The sequence below is a fragment of the Daucus carota genome, chromosome 2, assembly GCF_001625215.2.
Source record: "Daucus carota subsp. sativus chromosome 2, DH1 v3.0, whole genome shotgun sequence".
In the NCBI taxonomy this organism is placed as follows: domain Eukaryota; kingdom Viridiplantae; phylum Streptophyta; class Magnoliopsida; order Apiales; family Apiaceae; genus Daucus; species Daucus carota.
The window spans coordinates 39,940,553-39,960,202 of NC_030382.2; the positions used below are offsets into that span (position 1 = coordinate 39,940,553).

Here is a 19,650-nt window from a genome sequence, read left to right on the forward strand (position 1 = left end):
ATGATTAAAGACGGTTTTCTTTTACCCTAATTCATATTCATTAGGATAATGTTTATAGAATTGGAGCTCCGAATGCGTTTAAATAATTTAGATTTTTTTATTAAAAATATTTAAATTAAGTTCACAAGGTATTAATAATGTAACATGACCTGCATATTACTAGATCTGAAAACTATATAAATAACCGATTAATCCATGTCTTGAACTTAGCATTCTGAATTTATTTAGAATCTAATTCTGTACAGTATAGAAAAAAATTATAAATTTATCAATAGACAAAATGTTATATTATTTATGAAAATTGTATATAAATAATATATCATATATTCAAAATAATATGTATAATCGAATTAGATCAATCACATTAAATCGGACCGGACTTTTACCTACCGGGTCATTAAAAATACTAGATTTCTTTTAAGCGAACCATATCTGATCCGTTAACTACCAGATCAGGTTGGACGGGATTTCCGTCACCCAGCAGAGAGCCCTAACTGGGTAGAAAAAGGATAAAACAATGACAGAGTATCAAGGAACAGAAGCAAATAATCTGAAAAGTGAGACGATCATGGAGCTACCCGAACAAATAATCCGCTACGAGATATTTACACGACTCCCAGTGAAATCACTGGTACGCTTCAAATCCGTTTGCAAATCGTGGCTATCTCTGCTATCCGATCCGAAATTCGCAAAAGAACACTACCATATCTCCGCCATGCTAAATCCTAACGAATATGACTGCCTCCTAGCTTTGAAGTGCCAAACTAAACTCGTCAGCCTCACTCGACTTGAAGAAACACGTATAGTCCCCCTGGATCGTCACAATTCACGACAACAATACGAATTGATTGGTTCTATTCACGGCTTAGTTTGTCTCCGACAGGACAAGGAGTTGTGGCTATGGAACCCCGCTATTCATCAGTCTAAGGAATTCACATTACCACGTGCACATACGCATGGATGGAGAAAACCCTCTCGGGATTACTTCGGATTCGGTTTTGATCATGTAAGTAATGACTACAAGGTGGTACTCCTCAGTACTTCTTATGAGAGAATGTCGTCGGCTTACGTTTATTCCTATAATTCGGATGCATGGAGCCCTCTGATTGTTCCGGATTATTTTTGTCCTGAGTATGTTTTTCCTTTTCCTTGTGAAAGAGAGGTGTCTATTGTGAAGGATTGCCCTTACTGGACATTATATTGCAGAAATTGGTCAGATGAGTTTGTGGTTTTAAAACACTTGAAGTTCGAAATTGGAAGTAACGAGTTTAGGTTGTTGCCTGAATTTCAGTGGAAAAGCGGAAAATTTACTACATTAGTAAATATGATGGATCGGCCTTCTTTGATGGATTATGAACAAAACTCGGGAAACATTAGTGTGGATGTATATTCGTTGGACGAGGAGAATGGTGTTTGGAGTAAGATGTACAGTGTCGGACCAATTGCTAACTATGGTTTGAGACGGAACTTGTCACAGGGTTTTAAGTACGGTGGTGAGATTGTCTTTGAGGCGGGTGGAATGTTTTCTTACTATGATCAAGAGACAGATAGAATCATTCCTATTCCAGGAGAAAGTTGTTTCAGTGCAGCAAGCTGCTACAGATACACGCCTAGTTTGGTTTATCTTGAAGGAATGACAGTGGACACTCCTTAGGATCATTTGGTAGTCTGTTTGGGTTTTTCTTTGAAATTCACTTTTCTTCTGGTTAGTTTATTTTCTTGGTAACATAAGAAGTATTAATGGTTTATAATTTTTCACTAGGTGCAACTTGGTTCAACACCATTACTTCTAGCTGATATGCAAGATCACAAACACACGTTAGGAAATAAACCTTTCTCTGTTTAAATGCAGAGCCTATCAAAAAGTAAATTTCTTTTAATTAGACTGACAAAATGTAGACTATGAACAAGTAATTGTAATTTACCACACACCTGAAATAAATTAGCTAGCCCAACAGCTTCGGCAAGAAGATGAAAATTGTTTAATGTTTATCAGACTTATATTGCTTGATGTTAATATTTTTGTCCATAATCAACAAATTATATATACAAATATAAATTTTATTAGAACTTGTATATATATAAATTTTGGATTACCTCCAAATCATTCCCAGCATTGCAGCGTCAATGACAACATGACGGTCGTCGAGATCTTTTTACTCTTTGCAGAAGCTGGAGATTCCAAGAGTCACAACATTGTAATGGATGAGAAAGTCAATTATTTAATATACATATTTTTCCGTCAAAATCGAGTCAAATTCATCAGGAAAAAGTCAAATAAGACAGTTAATTTGGGACAGAGAGAGTATTAACTAAAGTAACCGCACCTTAACCTCCTGCCTCACGCCAATTCGCCTCTCCCTTCTCTTCAATCTCCTTTATTCTTGGCCGCCTCCCTCTCAATCTCATCGCTGAGGTTACTCTGCAACGGTGTTAGCCAAAGACCCCAAGTGTAGGCTTGCAAGTCAGAAACATTTTTATGTCTGAACAGGCCACCCTGTTTTGTTCATCATTTGGGTTGCTCGGTGGATATTGTCCGTCGACCAGGATAAAGGATAAGGTTGGCTGTATGCATGTTGAACCATTGCAGGGTTATAACAGAAACTGTGAGGGTGTCTCTATCGTGTCCTGGGTTCTCTGACTCGCAGCTTGCTATATGATTTAGTCTTCAACTGGTGTCTGATTATGTCTTTTATTACCTTCTGTTTCTGCTATTGTGTTGTTTCTGCTGTTTTGTCCTGGCCCCTGGGGCCTCCAGCTTGCTATTTGGTCTGGTCTAGAACTGGTTTTTGATTATCGTTGTTTGGTTTGGTCTTGTAACTGGTTTTTGATTATTACTGTATTTTATTATCTTTTGGTTTGGTCTTGAACTGGTTTTTGATTATTAAAAAAAAAAACCAAAATAACAGCAGGAGTTCAGAGTTGACTGGAACAACCTATTCAAAATAACATATTCATATATAATCATGGACGGAAACAGAAATTTGGACTGGGTAGGCTTAACAAGTGAATAACGAAAAAAAAAATTACCCACTCGTATGTTTATAAGGTCGAAACACCTCATGTGCTAAGATAGATCAAAAAAAAAAATGAGAACTCCACCCAATTACTCATCTGTTCTCTATTCAATCCCCTATATCTATTTGATTATATTAATGGACTGTACTTAATTGACAGCGAGCCTGAGTTTACTTAACACATAAATCACATAACATATATAACAACTAAATTTTTTAAAAAAATTACCCTGGGCTTATAGGGCTGTTTAACGAACCGAGCTGTTCGCGAACAAGCTCGAGCTCGGCTCGTTAAGAGCTCGTTCGGCTCGGCTCGTTAAGTTAACGAGCTCGAGCTCGAACACAAAAAATTGTTCGTTAAGTAAACGAGCTCGAGCCGAGCTTTTAGTATGTTCGGCTCGAGCTCGGCTCGAGCTCGACTCGAGCTCGCTCGGCTCGAGCTCGGCTCGTTAAAGCTCGAAAAAATGTAATATTTTTGGGGTTTTTTTTTATAATTTATATATGTTATTGAACTCAGAATTCAACATATAATTTATATATATATATTTTAGTGATGTAACCAAAATTTCGGAAAATAATAATTTTATATGGTTTGCTATTTTGACAGTCAAGTAGAAGGTTAACTAGTACCGCTAACTAGTGTTTAATCATAAATTAGTGTTTCAATTTTTTAAAAAATATTTCTTACCGATCCAACCTCATGGATGTTAACATATATACATTTTAGTGATATAAACAAAGTTTCAAAAAAATTAAAATTATTTGGTTAGCTATTTTAAGAGTCAACTAGCGGTTTGTCTTTATTTTTTTTCTGGCTCGGCTCGACTCGACTCGACTCGGCTCGGCTTGTATTTGTTCGCGAACAAGCTCGTGTTCGGCTCGTTAGTTAACGAGCCGAGCTTGAACACAATTTTTGTTCGATAAAAAAGCTCGGCTCGGCTCGGCTCGTCAGAAAAAAAATTAAAGCTCGGCTCGGTTCGGTCAAAACTCGGCTCGGCTCGGTTCGTGAACAGCCCTATGGGCTTAAGCCCAGGTCAGCCTTCGAACACTTCCGTCTCTGTATATAATATAATCGAATCAGATCAATCACATTATCTACCGGGTTGAAAACTAAAACTAGATTTCTTATAATTGACCTATCCGATCTGTTAACTATCGGATTCGGATCTGTCTAAGGAAATCGCATTACCACGTCATATTAATAGATATAGATGGAGAAACTACTCTTATGATGACCCCTATTGGGGTAACTTCGGATTCGGTTTTGATCATGTAAGTAATGACTACAAGGTGGTAGTCCTCAGTGGTTGTTATCTTAGAATCTCGTCATCGACTTACGTTTATTCCTATAATTCGGATGCATGGAGCCCTCTCATTGTTCCGGATTGTTTTTGTACTGAGAATGTTATTCCTACAGAAGAAGACGCGTATATCGTGAAGGATTGCCCTTACTGGACAATATATTGCAGACACTGGTCAGATGAGTTTGAGACTTTAAACGCCTTGAAGTTCGAAATGGGAAGTAACGAGTTTAGGTTGTTGCCTGAATTTCCGCATAACAGCAGATATTTTAGTGTATTTGTGGATATGGGGGATCGACCTACTTGGATGCAATATGTACAAGACTCGGGAAAAATTAATGGTGTGGATGTATATTCATTGGATGAGGAGAATGGTGTTTGGAGTAAGATGTACAGTGTCGGACCAATTGCTAACTATGGTGTAGAACGGCAATTGTCACAGGCTTTTAAGTACGGCGGTGAGATTGTCTTTCAGAGACGTGGAATCTTTTCTTACTATGATAATGAAACAGATGGAATCAGTACTCCTATACAGGGAGAAAGTTCCGATACAGCAAGCTGCTACAGGTACACGCCTAGTTTGGTTATTCTTCAAGGAATGACAGTGGACACGCCCCTATTCTTGATTAGTCGCTTCAAAAGACATGAATCCTGAGGATCATATGGTAGTTTATTTGAATTGGAGGGTAGAAGGACGTTACAATCTACACCAGCTTTTAGGCTTTGAATTTCGCTTCTCTTCAGTCCGTCGTCCAATTTCAGTCATTTGCACATATAAATCCGGGAAGTACTTTTAGTTAAATTGTTAGTTTCTGATTAGTTTATTTATTATCATGACGTTTATTTTCACTTCACCCCTACAGATGTTGGGAAACACAGGATATTCTTGAAGCATAAATTTTGCCACAAAGGCCATTTGGCTGTTTAGACACTACATAGTTCATTCATTGTTTGATATGAACTCTGTTATGTTGACTTATCATAAACTCTGGGATAAGCTAATTGAGTTTGAATCTGCCATTGAGTTCAAATTTAAGCATCATATCATTTCTTTTCATGGGATCCATTTTACTCCCTCCGTCTCAATTTATAATTCCCTTTTCAAAAAAAACACGCATATTAAGAAAAAAGTTGGTTAGATATAATTATATCTCATGTATCATTAATTAGTACATTGATAATAGATAATAGAGAATAGAGTTGAGTTTCAAAAAAATCACATGAAATATAGAGATTTAGTGCATTGAGAAATGAGAATAATGTTGAGTTTCAAAAAAGTCATAATTAATATAGAGATAAATTTGTATTGAAAGAAGAGAGGGAAAAGTATTTTGGGACAAATTTTTTTCCCAAAAGGGAACTATAAATTGAGACGGAGGGGATATACTATTAATACAAGATAACCTTTACTTCTGTTATGACATTCATGCGGATTACAGAAATGCAAACAAAAATTTCTTTTACAGAAATGCAAACAAAAATTTCTTTTGTTTATGCTCCTTGCTACTTATCAACAATCAGGACAAAAAGAATACTCACTCGGCTATAAATTAGACCGCAAGATAACCTTTACTTCTGTTATGACATTCATGCGGATTACAACATTCATGCGGATTACAGAAATGCAAACAAAAATTTCTTTTGTTTATGCTCCTTGCTACTAATCAACAGTCAGCACAAAAAGAATACTCACTCGGCTATAAATTAGACCGCTCACTATCAGTTAAGGTATGTTAAAAGTTGTTAAAAATTGTTGTGCTAGTGCTGATAGAAATTGTTATGCTGTTAAAGAAAAAGTGCTAGTAAAAAACATAGTTTTGTAGAAATCAAATGGTGTTTAGTTTTTTTTTTCTATTTGCATATAAGAATATATAAAAAAAATTAATATTTTTGATGATGTTTGATCGTGAAATCTATGAGAGTTTCTCGCAAAAGCAACTATGAGAGCTTCTCGCTGAAAAACAGTTTTGGAAAGAGTTTTTAGATTTATCAAACAGTTTGTAGATTTATCACAAGCACGAATTAGCATATAATAGCAACCAGTATTTCTATCTAAAACCAATGGAGCAGTACAATGGTCAACAAAATTGGTATAGCGTCTATATTCAGGTCACCCCGATTTCAATATGTATTATCCCACAAAATGTGACTAGATTAAATGAAGTCATTGGGGAAATCTTGCAAACATTAATAAGCGCTGCCGCAGACCAATAGGCAGGAAAATCAAGTTAAATACATACACTTTTCTAACAGAATTACAAGGGTTTCATTTGTTCACAGCAAGCAGAATCAATCATGTAACTGTCAGGATATATGCTTTGACTGATTAGGACTTAAGAACATAAAAGAGAACACTGGTCAAGGGCTAATTGAAATCTATGCTCCATCTGGCTGCACAAAGGGGTTTGCGATCTCATCCGTCCCATCAGTAGGAGAAACCAGCATCACAGCAGTTCCTCTACAAACCTGCAGCATGGAAAAAAAAATCAAGGATATGAATAGAATTTTTAACGTTCAAAAAGTTGGGCATGCAATTATATTACAGTCAATAAATAGTTGCTAACCATGGTACAAATGCTAATATGGGTAAAACTTGCATCTTATGGGTAAAGTGACCATATCACATCATGCACAAGTCACAACTGAATAACTGATTCCCATTTTGCAGACGTACAAATCCATATTTTTCTTTGCAACTGCTATATTTCTTAACAAATAAATAGAGTAAAAACATATATATAGACCAATGAACATCCCCTTCTTGGATTTCATTCCGGTCAACTAATTTGAAAGAAGAAAAAATATTATAATTATGTTTTTTTTAAGTGAAGAGAACATGGTATGAATACAAAAAGGAAAAAGAGCATAAAAATTATGTTCTCTATTGAGTGGCGTAAACATACCACTGGAAAAGTTTATTAAGCTCAATTTTACCATTAATTAGCAATTCTTTCTTGCGTGTAATATCACTTCTTTCATGCGACTACAAAGATCCATTTATACTATTTGTACAAGAGTTTACAAATCTGAAGGACCTATGCATTCTATTATGACTTTCATGTGGATCTCAGAAATACAAACAGAAAATTCATACGCAACAGCCAACACAAAAGAGTACTCTCTAGGCTACAAAAATAGACTACTAATTATCGTATAATAAGTAAATAATACACCAGACATCATTTTCCAAAACAAATACGCACAATTCAAGTACGAAATGATTCAAAGCACAATCAAATAGGATGTGTTTATATGAATACAGCAAGAAAAACATACTATCAAGCCCAGGCGCCTGGTCTGATCAGTTGTTTTCAGTGGATCATCTGCATCTGAAACATGTGAATAAAATTCTATTAATATTCTCATTGATCGGAGTTCTAAATACTGGGAAAGAATTTGATTAATCATGTGATCATCTCTTTTCATACAATGTCTGAAAGTATTTTTAATTCACCAACTGTTTCTCCAAATGATACATTTAATACCATTAAACTATACTATCCCTATTCTAGAGTACAGGGCAGAAGTAGGATATAGTACAGGAAGACAAATGATTTGCTGAGATAGCACTTAGCAGAAATGGACATTATAACTTTTTTTAATACATCATAATAGCAACATCTGGAAAGATAGATGTGAATTTGTCTGCAACGAGTCCAATAGATTTTTACCCCTTCCCAGTATCCAATTAACTTTTTTAAGAATATATTAGCAACTAAATTTATTTTACTTTTAGATATATAACATACTGTTTTTTGTACCAAAAAGGAGAAACTAGTTTGAACTGCTTTTGAGAATAAATCCACTAATGTGGGCAACCATGCTAAGGGAAACAACATTTTTTGGGCAATGGTTCCCAAGGGCAATATCACATGTAGAATTTTAAATCCACTACAGTAATGCACAGACAGTTTCATAAAATATTAACTTCTTACCTCTAAGGAACTCTACAGCTTCATCCAACACAAGGTTCAATAACTGATCATATCCTTTAAGTGTTCCTGTCACTGTAATAAAGAAAATGAGCTATCATCAGGCATAAGAATTCAATTGCATTTCTCAGTAAAAAAAATATATCAATGCACTATCAATACCAATACCAGTAAAGGGCCAAGTTTCACAAACAAATCAGTATTGGCTATTCAGCTTGATAGAAAACAGAATAGCTTACACCTAACACATACAAGGTTCAGCGACCCTTCATTTTGCATCTTTCAATTTGCCAGATGTAATGTAGAAATATAATAAAAAAGTAAAACTAATTTACCAAAGGACTGAATTAAAAAGTAGCTGACCACAGAGCTTCGACAAAAAAATGACGCTCCTGAAAATTGTTTATCAGACTTATATTGCAATTTGCACGACATCAATATGTTAGTCCATCAATTAGCAATTTACAAGTCTGCAAATTACAAGTCATACTTGTTTGCATGCATTCCAGATAGGAGTAATAAGGTAAACAAATCCTACGCATTCAATATAACAAGGGTAGTACAAAGGCAAAAAGGTATTTAAATCAAGTAAGTAAAAGAAATACAGAAAACAATAATAGCTTGGAAAAAAAGCCCACGAGATGGGAATCATATAGTTTGTTGATACAGATCAACTTCTCCGTCCATCCCAGTATTTCACGATACCGAAGAAATGGTCATGTTTTCAAATGAACACATCATAGGTATAAAAAAATACGAGTACTCTCTTGTTATCAAAGGTTAATATTTAAAGTTATAATTTGGATACATAAATATAATCCATATTCACATAAAAAAAAATTCACTAATTTCAAAAGATTATGTTTTGTAATATACAACCAAAGAGACAGAATGGCATTGTGATTGCGTTGTTCTTCAGCGCAGATCTGTGTTACTCCGGATCTAATTTTTAATGGGCAAGATATGTCTTGACCTAGCCCATCTGAGTTGGCACTATTTTAGAGAGTATCTTCCCGAAAACTCCATAAGCGGCCTCACCAAATGCTGCAACTTTTCTATCTGGTGACCTCTCTTGTCTCTCTTTTTTCCCTTCAGCTGGCCATTCTATAATTATTTTAATCATTTTGTTTTGTACGCTTACTATTCTCTCACTTCCCTCTTCTTGCTTCTCAACTCTATTACAAACATATAACTTAAAGTTACATAATCTGTAGTTTTGCAACATAATAACATAATATCATCCACCATAAATATATATATATACGTGTGTGTGTGTGTGTGTGTGTGTGAGTAACGAGATATTATTAGAACTTGTATGAGGTATTTATAAAAACTGTGGCAACTATTGGATCATTAACACTAGCCATATGATAAGTGTGTGTGTGGTGTGTGTGTATTGAATACCAGAACATCGATAGAATGATAATAAATCTGCATCAAACCTATCATTAATCTTAATCTTTATGCTTACCCTTACCAACACTGTGGCACCAATGAAACATGACAGCCAAGATCTTTTTACTCCTTTGTTGGAGCTAAAGATCTCGAAACAAATCGCAAGAGTCACAAGGTTGTAATGGATGAGAAAAGTCAGATCAACTAAAGTAACTAAGAGAGTTCAGAATTCAGGTCAGGATGGACAGAAGCAGTTAAACAATCGAACCAAACAGGTCGACTTAACCTTTTATTCATTTTGTCTTCACTATTTTTTAATATTAACGAATACAATGTGCTCCAAACAACTAAGTATCCAATATTTATGAAACTTCAAGTTTCAGAGCTCATGATCCAAAGAGTGCAGCTTGCACATTCAGCCCGAAAATCCAAATTCTATCAAAATTCCTTCAATATGGTGGATCTTAATATGACAATCTCACCGTTAAAGATCCATTATTTTTTAAAGATTGATATTGGGTGCTCTGATCAAAATAAAATACTTTTTCTCTATTGCTCTAATCGTTGGTGTTATATTTGTGGATTTACTTTGTTGTGGTTCGATACTGTAACTTATAAATCGATTCCTATTGCTCCCATCCTACATTTAGGATTTCTTCTTTCTCATAATAAAACAGTGAGTTCTCCTAAATAAGAACTCAATCTAATACGATTTTGTTAAGATATAGGCAAAATCATTTTATATATCATCATAGTTTATATCTTTTTTCATTGTTGCCGGGAGGTTGGGTGGCATGTGATATGGTTTAAAAGATTATCATTTGCAGGAGAGGCAGATAGTAGCACTATGTTTGTCTCTGTCTTTTGTTGAATTATTTTTACTTCTTGATAGATAATTGAATAAGCAAATTTTTTTTCCAATGTTTCAGAATACAGTTATCCAACATGTTAACTACTCGATCAATATAAATTGGGTCGGATATTGCAGTACAAGAAGAATAATCCAGAAAGAATGTGCACAATCTGAGAGTCACAATCTACACAAATAATAGTCATGTAGGAGAATACTAGTGTGCTATTGTTATCTAAAGTTAACAATTTTCATGTTTGGTAGAGATTTTTGAGGTCAACATTTTGCATTCTAATATTCAGCAAGATGAAAGTTGCAAAAAAAAAAAAAAAAAAGTTGCGTTTGTAAAAAGTGGTTAGTGTCCAACCTTTTGTTATTAGCGTGTTCTTCCAAAATCAGGATAAATTTAAGAGATACTAACTATATCGTGCTATGTATGTCCATGAAGTGGGAGATTTAAAGCTTTAAATTGCATTTCTACGCTTTTTTGCTTCTACTGGAATACCTTAATTGTGTACTGACCAATCCTTGGTGAGTTCAGATATCGGGCTGTCACCAGTGCATATTACAGAGGTGCAGTGGGTGCCATGCTGGTGTACGACATTACCAAGCGCCAAATGTTTGACCATGTGGCCAGGTGGTTAGAAAAATTATGAGGCCATGCTGACAAGAATATTGTAATTATGCTGGTAGGGAACAAAAGTGACCTAGGACACCTTCAAAATTTTACTAGTGAAGATGCAAAGGAATTTTCTGCAAGGGAAAATTTGTACTTTATGGAAACATCAGCCCTCGAATCAACCAATGTCGAAACAGCTTTTAACACAGTTCTCAAGGAGATATATGACACTGTCAGTAAGAAGGCCCTTGTTGCCAATGAAGCAGACTCTAGTGCATGGTTGTCACGTCGATGAGTCGAGGCGAGTCGATGGACCTCCGTCTAATCGACTAGTCGACTAGTCGTTGACAAGTCGTAGACTAGTCGACAAAAAAAAATATTATTATAAATTAAAAATAATATGTATATATAGACACACACACACACACACACACACACACACATATATATATCATGTAAATTAGATTTTTATGTTCCAACATCTTCCACAATGATTTATTTCAGATTCTAAGGTATTAAGAATCGGAAACTTAAAGAGAATGATGGAAAAGCGAAATGAGTTAACAAATAACAATAAAACAAAGTAAAATATGTAACAACTGATATATAAAAATTGTGTGATACTGTGATGTGGTAGTGCAGCAAGTAAGCAACATATATGCGCAGGATTAATATATACAGAGTTATGCAGAACTTATTGTGCAGATTGCAGAAAAACAAAGCAGAAAATATAATCAGAGAACCAAAGTAGGAAATTTAGCAGATCGACTAGTCGACTAGTCGGTCGACTAGTCGACTAGTCGACCGAAATATCAACATTCAGCTAGTCGACAAGTTAAGTCGACATCCATTCACCGCTTAGTCGACTAGTCGCGACTAGTCGACCGACATGACAACCATGCTCTAGTGGGAATTCATCACTTCTCAAGGCAAACAATATAGTTGTACCTAATGCTGAACCATCATCAGGAGGTTACAAATATACTTGTTGTTCATCATCATAGAACACAATGACATTTGACTGAAGTTTTCGACATTGCTTTAGGTAATGCTTATATCCATCTTCCTTAAACTGACTTGTAGAATTTTAACTTTATATACATACACTTCTGAGTTCTGACATAATTGTCTTTATTATTTAGGATATGGTGGCTTCAACCTTGTCTAACAAGGAATCGGTCTCCTGCTTCATAGACTTTCTGTAGCCAACATGACTGTATCAGATGGCACATTCCATGTAATACTAGGGGATTCGACATGTGGCACTTTTTGATAAAACTGTGTCACTTCTTGGCTAATGTGGTCTATAGACCAAAGCCTATCTTAACCTATTCCATTGCTATTATTGTGTGTTGCAAGACTATGCAACTCTTAAATGTTAGAACTCATCACTGATTGAAAGTTTTCTGGATGTACAAATTCGGTTGTTAATAGTGAGGCCTTCTGACATATGATACTCTGAACTATAACCAATGAAACACATTGTTTAGGTTTCTATGTCAGACAGCAAAAACTAGTTACAAAATCGTAAATTTGGTTGCGTAATTATTGCACTCATTCAATTTGGATTCAAGATCTTGTCAGATGATCTAATGCAATTCTTTGTTGCACAGAAATAAAATTGAACAAAGATGGCTTTGTTATAGATAACAAGCTCAATAGTACAATTTTACATACACTGCAGTGAGCAGTGCTTAGATAACTACTTCTCAAATTCTCTTATCAATTATCACTTTCTACAAAATGTAACTTCAGTTAGTTGTATTGACTATGAATTCGTGACAAATACATTCTAAAATCTTATCAAAACCATTTGTGTTTTCATAAGATAATTACGGCTAAATCTGAGCCGTTAATTAGACTCTAATCCTGTAGGCAGCATCAGTATACACGGATATATATACACAAATATATGTAATGGAGTATAATGTACACACCTTGTCTTCCGCCAGTAAGCTTAACTTGAACTCCCTTGTCGACAAACTTGGCTAAATCAAGAACAGTTTCTTTTCTACCGGACTGAAACAACAATTAAACACGCTAAATTATAAACGATATTGAATACACATATAGAAGATAATAGATACAGGTAAAGAGATTTACCATGATTGCAATGGTGATTGATATAGGTTGATTGAGAATTTGAGACCAGGAGCTTGACCTAATTTTTGTGAACAAGGCAGAGCACTGAAACCCCTAAATCACAGTGTGGTTTTGAAAAGGTTTTAAACTTTGTATTTAAAGGCCAATTCAGTAAATGTGCTTTCTTATAATTTTTTCTATCATTATCAAAGAGTAAACCCCTAACTACGTATCTGATTTTTTACCGTATGTCCGTATCCCAAAAAATGAGAACCGGAATTAAAACATAGAAGAGACTGATTAATGATTAATACTCCCTCCGTCCCTAAATACTTTTCCCGTTTGCCTTTATCACGTTTGCCAACACACACTTTTGATCATTAATATCTTTAATTTTGTATTAGTATTAAATACAAAAGTTTCACTGTATTAAAGTACTCGTAAATATGAATCCAACGAGATCACTCATGATTATATTTAGTCTTATAAATTAGACGTAAACAAGTAATTTGTCTCGTGTCATGAACAGTGCCGACATTTGAAATGGGCAAAGTATAAAGAATCAGAGGGAGTGTAATTTATATTATTTTAATATAAAATATAAATAAATAAATAATTGTTCCTTAAATTTTAATTCTTCCCAGAAATTTTATAAAGTTTAATATTAAATTAATTAATCACTGATTAAGTAGTGATGGACAATTTAGATAAAACAATAAGGTAGTTTTACCTTTATTTTAGGTCCAGAAATATTTATGGATCTGGACAGGCTCATCGAGGACTTCGCTTGGGTTCAACCTCCAACCCAAGCTCGTTTGGTTCATTGATTTATTGGGTCGGGATCGCATATGGACAAGCAGTTTTGGCTCGTTAATGAAGTTCGATGCTAAATGAAAAATAATTATTGTTGCTGACTTGCTGCGATATGATGTCAGGAAATGATTTTCCGCTCTAAAATAAAACTTGATTTCTAATATGAAATACATTTAATAATCAAATATTTTCATGTTTAATTATTTTTTATCCAACTTGTATAATGAAGTTCATTTATAGTACACCTATTTGCATTTTATTTATGATTTATTGATGAGATGGCTAGATTCATATAGACATATACTATGCATATTCTGGGACGCAAATTTGACAACAAATATTTGAATCCAAATATGTACTCCAATTTCTTTAGAGGAAGTTCAATACTATATGTCACATAAATATAATCATGCTATTATATGACATAAAAAAATATTTATTTTGTGTTGAAATAGACTTGCATTTCAATGTTAGATGCATAAACTTGTTTCAAATTTAATCAAAGTTGTTTTAACTTTTAACCAAATTTTTAACTTTCACTATGATTCTAGATACTAAACGTATTACTCCCTTCGTTTCAAATTGCATGTCCACCTTCTAAAGATCACATAATTTAATAAATGTGAATTTCGAGAAAAAAAGGTGTTGTATTATGTCATTAATTGAGCTGGTATATAGTTGATATTGAAAATATAAATTAGAAATATGTGAAGGAGAGTTGATCTTGAAAACATAAATTTACATTGAAAGTTGAAATGAACAAGTATTTTAAAATGATTTTTTTTTCATATAAAATGGATATATATTTTAAAACGGAAGTACTTGTTTCTCTCTTATTCTAGTTAAATGATGAGAGGACAAAAATATAAAAATGCACCCTTAGATGTAAATTTCACACCAAGTATTGATAGGTTATATATTTATATATATATTTTAGATGATAATTATTCTCATATTAGTTATATTTTGTATTTAATTGGACAGATATTAATTAGATTTTAATATCTTATTGTAGGGTGCAAGAAATTCTAAATTGGAAAGGATTTAGAGCAAATTAGAAGAAAATTCGCAACTATTGAGCTAGCCGCATTCAGAATATTGTTTGAGCCATATCTTGAGTTCTAGAAGTCGGATTTGGGCGAGTAAACAGCCCACGCGAAAATAATTTAATTTTCTATCATTCTAGATGGGTCCAGATATCAGAAGCCCGCTGAAACAGCCCAGAAACAGGGGAGAAAGTCAACTGCGAATTTTGACCTTTTGGAAACCCATTCAGTTTCGGAATTGTCTTGTGTATTCCTATTAAAAAAACACTTTTGTATCAGGTATTATTAGAGAGAGAATATTACATACATGCTATTGAGGAGAGCCACGAAGAAGAAGAGAAAAGATCGACACTTTGTATCGTATTCTATTCTTTTCATGATTCTTACTTGTCTTATCTTGATTATGCTTGGCTAAACCTCCATTGTTGGAGGGCTGTTTTGAAGCCCTGAACCTTACGACAATTATACAGTTTTGAGTTATGGAGATTTGTTTTGATTGTGCTTATATATACGTCAATGCTTGTAGAGATGCTTGAATTAGCTAGGGTATGCGGACATCCCAATATGTTATGTGATGATTATCTCTGCAAAGTCAATTAATCTTTCTATGCGTTCATGAGATTAATTGTATTAGTGTGTAATTCGTTTTAACCTTTCTATGCGGTCCATGGGGTTATGCGAATAGCAGAGCTTGTTTCTATGTGGTCCATGGCAAATTCTCTATAAGTATCTTTCTTAACATATCAAAGGAATTCAGAGTTGTGTCATAGGTTCAGTGGTGGATATTCATGCTTTCCAACATATTTATTTAATTGCTTTTGAGTTAATTTTTATTAGATTAATATTTAGATTAGTTATAAAATCAAAAATCAAATCATTTATTTGTTTAGAAAACAGAAGAGAAGTGAGCCCTTGATCCTTGGCGTTGAACGATACCCTTACTTATTCTATATTATAATAAACGACAGAAAAAAGGTTTAAATTGGTTCACACTAAGTATGCACTTAAAATCCGTTAGAAATAATCTGGGAGTTGCGAATTGGTAACAATCATCTCCGTGTACCAGGCAAAAAAATATTACTACAGAAATCTAGCAATAATGTCACGTGAAAACTTTAAGAAAAATATCCATAAGTAAATGCAGAGGATCACATGGGATGGGAACATGCATCTGTCCTGCAGGGAAGAACTTGACCTATGTCTGGATCTCCTTCAACTACCAACTGTGCCATCCTCATTTCTTTTTCTTCAATGCTTTTATTCACAGTAGCAACACTATAATAAAGGACCAACAACACACTACCCAATGTCATAAATAAAAGATTTCGCAAAATTACAACAATCAGTGACGGAACCAGGATTCTAAAATGCCTCGGAACCAGAATTATTGCATTGGTCCATAACATTAGATAATGGAGGGGACTTCCATTAGTGGCACACACAGAAAACCCCACTCCATTGTCAGCCTTACAACTTGGGTAGAAATCTGTGATCTACTACTTATCTACTATGATTCTTTAACCTTTTTAAAAGTAGTACACCACAATGAAATGCTTCATGAAGTAAAATAGAAATTTGCATCTTTATTGATTCTTCAATGTATAATAATGCATCTCTGTGTAAACCTTTATGTTTGTTCCCCCTTCACTTGCAAACCTTACATATAAGTAGTTCATATTCAACAATCACATCATCAACAAAAAAGAACGATATAAATTATGTAATTAAGCAGCGAAAATTACAATTCACAATTACAAATAAACCCCCAGTACTGGACTTTAATCCATCAGTGAAGAACACCTTCACTTCTGAGACTATCAAATCCTACAATCATTATCTGCAAACGACGACGCGTCGAGATGATCAAACGGTATTCCATTCGGAATAACGCCACAGAGATGATTGTGGCTTAAATCCAAGTGTCCGACATACATTGCCTTTGATAACGATTTAGGAATCGATCCTCTTAAATTATTGTACGAAAGATCAATTGCCGCGAAATAGGTTTTCGAGTGGAACACATCGGGTAAGTAGCCTGAGAGCGCATTGTGGCTCAGGTTGACGATGTTTATACCGGTATTACTCAATATACCAGCTGGAATTTCACCTGTAATCTGATTACTATCCAGATAAAGAGTAGAAAGCACCGGCATTGAGCCGAGTTGAGCTGGTATCGAACCGGATATCTGATTCATTGACAGATCTAAATCTGCGAGACGATAGATATTAGCAACCGAACAGGGGATTGAACCAGTAAGTTTGTTCTTACTGAGTAAAGCTCGGCTCATCATTTTCAGATTTCCGATATCCTCTGGAAGCTCACCAGATAGCTGATTATTACTAAGATCAAGATGCATAAGGCTAGCTAGGTTAACAATAGATCCTGGAATCGAGCCTGATATCGCGTTGTCAGCTAGATTAAGGACCTTAAGCCTGTTCAGATTTCCGATATCAGCTGGAATTTTGCCAGAGAGTTTGTTTCCGATAAGATCAAGAATACGCAGCTTAGGCAGGGAAGTAAGACAGCCTGGAATTTCCCCCGAGATCGCTTTCCAGTCTGCAATCACGAGTGTATTGAGCTGGTCGAGTGAGCAGATTGATTTGGAGATTGTACCAGTCATGTACCCTGATCGACCAGCTCTCTCGAAGATAGGATCTTCAGATTCACCACGTAGGGAAATGTCGGTGACACGGTTAGTTGAAGGATCGCAGCTAATGCCGTACCATTGGTTACAGCAATTGTCTCCGGTCCAGGAGCTGAAAATGCCCAAGTAAGGCTCGGTTAACGCGGCTTTAAAAGAGAGAAGTGCAGAGTGGTCAGCAGGCGAGCAGGCATTGGCGAGTAGTAGTGGCAGGAAGACGGATAGCAGGACTACCGCGGGGAGTGTGGCGAGTGACATCGATTACGAACAATGTGTGGAGTTATCCGGAGTGTTTGAGAATTGAGTGAGGGGAGAGGGTGATGAGGATGAATGGAGAGTGGGGAATGTGGTTAAATGGGAAGGAAATAAGGGTGGAGAGGAGTGAATTACTGAGGAAGGTGGGGAGCAAAGAGGCAAGTGAGAGTATTAAATAAGGAGGTAAGGAGAGCATGTGATGTGCTGCTCCATTGTGTCTTGTGCTCTTCCAACTACTGGGTATGGCCCTGGTTTTTCTTTTTCATATAACCAGTACAAGACGTTAAAAACACCAACAACTATGCAAACACCTAGTAAATAAAAAGAGCAGCTTAACATGTAGCAGTAGATTTATAAGCAAAAGACCACATCTTTTTCGATATTTTGTTGGTGGACAATAAAGATCAAAGTCACAATCCTCAGTGACAGAGGGAGATAACGAATTACTAAGAACCTAATATAAGCTGACAATTTGCCAAATGCCAACAATGCTACTTCTAAACCAACAATGCTATTTCTAATTCTAAAACTAATTACGGTGCCTGTGATTCAGTAATAATATATCCACAAAAATAGGATGTGCGTATGCAATGATTCAGGTGTAATAATAATAGGATGTGCCTACGCAAATCGCTAGCTCAGACAAATATCGAAAACGCATTTCAAAGAAGGGTAATTATAAGCAGCATACGTTCAACGGGAAAAACCCATTGGAGGGTAAAAACCTAGAATGAATAATTTTTTCGCTGAAAGATACAATAATCACCTGTATTTTTTATCAAAAATCTAGAGTTAATGTTATCCAGCGAAAAAACAACTAATAATTTATTGTATCATTGTTATGCCAGGGACCTGAACCCTTTAAAGAAATTTCCAGTAAGAATCTAAAGTTCGATGAGCAGTCTATAGTTTTGCCTACCATTGCTGATTCGATTCTGATCGAGTCAAGCAAAATTCGGGTTGCAAGTTGCAACAATAATCTCAGTTAATGTATGAATATCATAGCCCTCTTTTGTTCTCATTCATTTTTAATTTTTGTTTGTATCCGGGTTATGTGGGGGCGTCTGCTTAAATCAGGGCTTCAAATATCTCAACCACTCCACCGTTGGCCATACTACGTAAGAATCACACAGCACACAAGACGAGTAAGTTCGTAAAAGTTGATATGCAATCCAGTAAAAATCATTCTACATTTGATTGTATCTTTGAACAATATTTGCACTTGTGTTATGAGGTAAATAATACTGACAGATTAAAGCTACTTTCCTGCTCATATATAGTAAAATTATGACGAAAAATGCCACAATTTCAAGAGAGAAAACACAATATCTAAAGAAAAATCATAACACAAAACTTTCACAAAAGTTTCACAAATCCTATGTGTCATTTTCTTATTGGATATTGTTAACAATAAATGAAAATGGACCCCTGGATTCACATCAACCTCACCAATGAAATCATCTCATATTGACACATTCCCCATTCCACGGCATTTGGAAACTTTTTTGGGTAAATAATTTGGCATACCTAGCACTACTCTAATACTCCAACAAAGACGCAGAGAACATGTGCATCATGAATTTATGATCACAGAAATATTACCCAGTTACCCTACTCCCTCTCTAAACCTCTCCAATAACAAAATGAGGGATTAATGGCAAGTTCCAGTTCCTACTTAAAATCATGAGAATGTTATTC

The 19,650-nt window shown here is 35.0% G+C and overlaps 3 protein-coding genes across 3 annotated transcripts; 1 reads left to right on the forward strand and 2 right to left on the reverse strand.

Moving 5' to 3' along the window:
• Nucleotides 1-517: 517 nt before the first annotated feature.
• On the forward strand, nucleotides 518-1,654 carry LOC108208841 (putative F-box protein At3g16210). The gene has a single exon (XM_017379412.2). It carries the CDS (start codon nucleotides 518-520, stop codon nucleotides 1,652-1,654), a length of 1,137 nt encoding a protein of 378 aa, XP_017234901.1.
• A 4,831-nt stretch (nucleotides 1,655-6,485) lies between these two features.
• On the reverse strand, nucleotides 6,486-13,376 carry LOC108208844 (sm-like protein LSM7). Its single transcript, XM_017379416.2, has 5 exons — nucleotides 13,218-13,376; nucleotides 13,052-13,133; nucleotides 8,254-8,325; nucleotides 7,595-7,647; nucleotides 6,486-6,784 (listed from the first exon to the last, which is right to left on the reverse strand). The coding sequence occupies exons 1-5, from the start codon at nucleotides 13,218-13,220 to the stop codon at nucleotides 6,695-6,697; spliced, it is 300 nt and encodes a 99-aa protein (XP_017234905.1). The 5' UTR covers nucleotides 13,221-13,376; the 3' UTR covers nucleotides 6,486-6,694.
• A 3,242-nt stretch (nucleotides 13,377-16,618) lies between these two features.
• On the reverse strand, nucleotides 16,619-18,263 carry LOC108208842 (DNA damage-repair/toleration protein DRT100). The gene has a single exon (XM_017379413.2). It carries the CDS (start codon nucleotides 17,953-17,955, stop codon nucleotides 16,873-16,875), a length of 1,083 nt encoding a protein of 360 aa, XP_017234902.1. The 5' UTR covers nucleotides 17,956-18,263; the 3' UTR covers nucleotides 16,619-16,872.
• Nucleotides 18,264-19,650: the final 1,387 nt, after the last annotated feature.

Bases quoted from the DNA above. Each gene is read 5' to 3' on its own strand.
- LOC108208844 (XM_017379416.2), bottom strand. The intron at 8,326-13,051 runs GTGTGTACATTA...TCTTTATTACAG, and splicing joins GCTTACTGGCGGAAGACAAG to TGACAGGAACACTTAAAGGA. The intron at 6,785-7,594 runs GTATGTTTTTCT...TCCATGCTGCAG, and splicing joins CCAGGCGCCTGGGCTTGATA to GTTTGTAGAGGAACTGCTGT.
- LOC108208841 (XM_017379412.2), top strand. From the start codon at position 518: ATGACAGAGTATCAAGGAACAGAAGCAAATAATCTGAAAAGTGAGACG.
- LOC108208842 (XM_017379413.2), bottom strand. From the start codon at position 17,955: ATGTCACTCGCCACACTCCCCGCGGTAGTCCTGCTATCCGTCTTCCTG.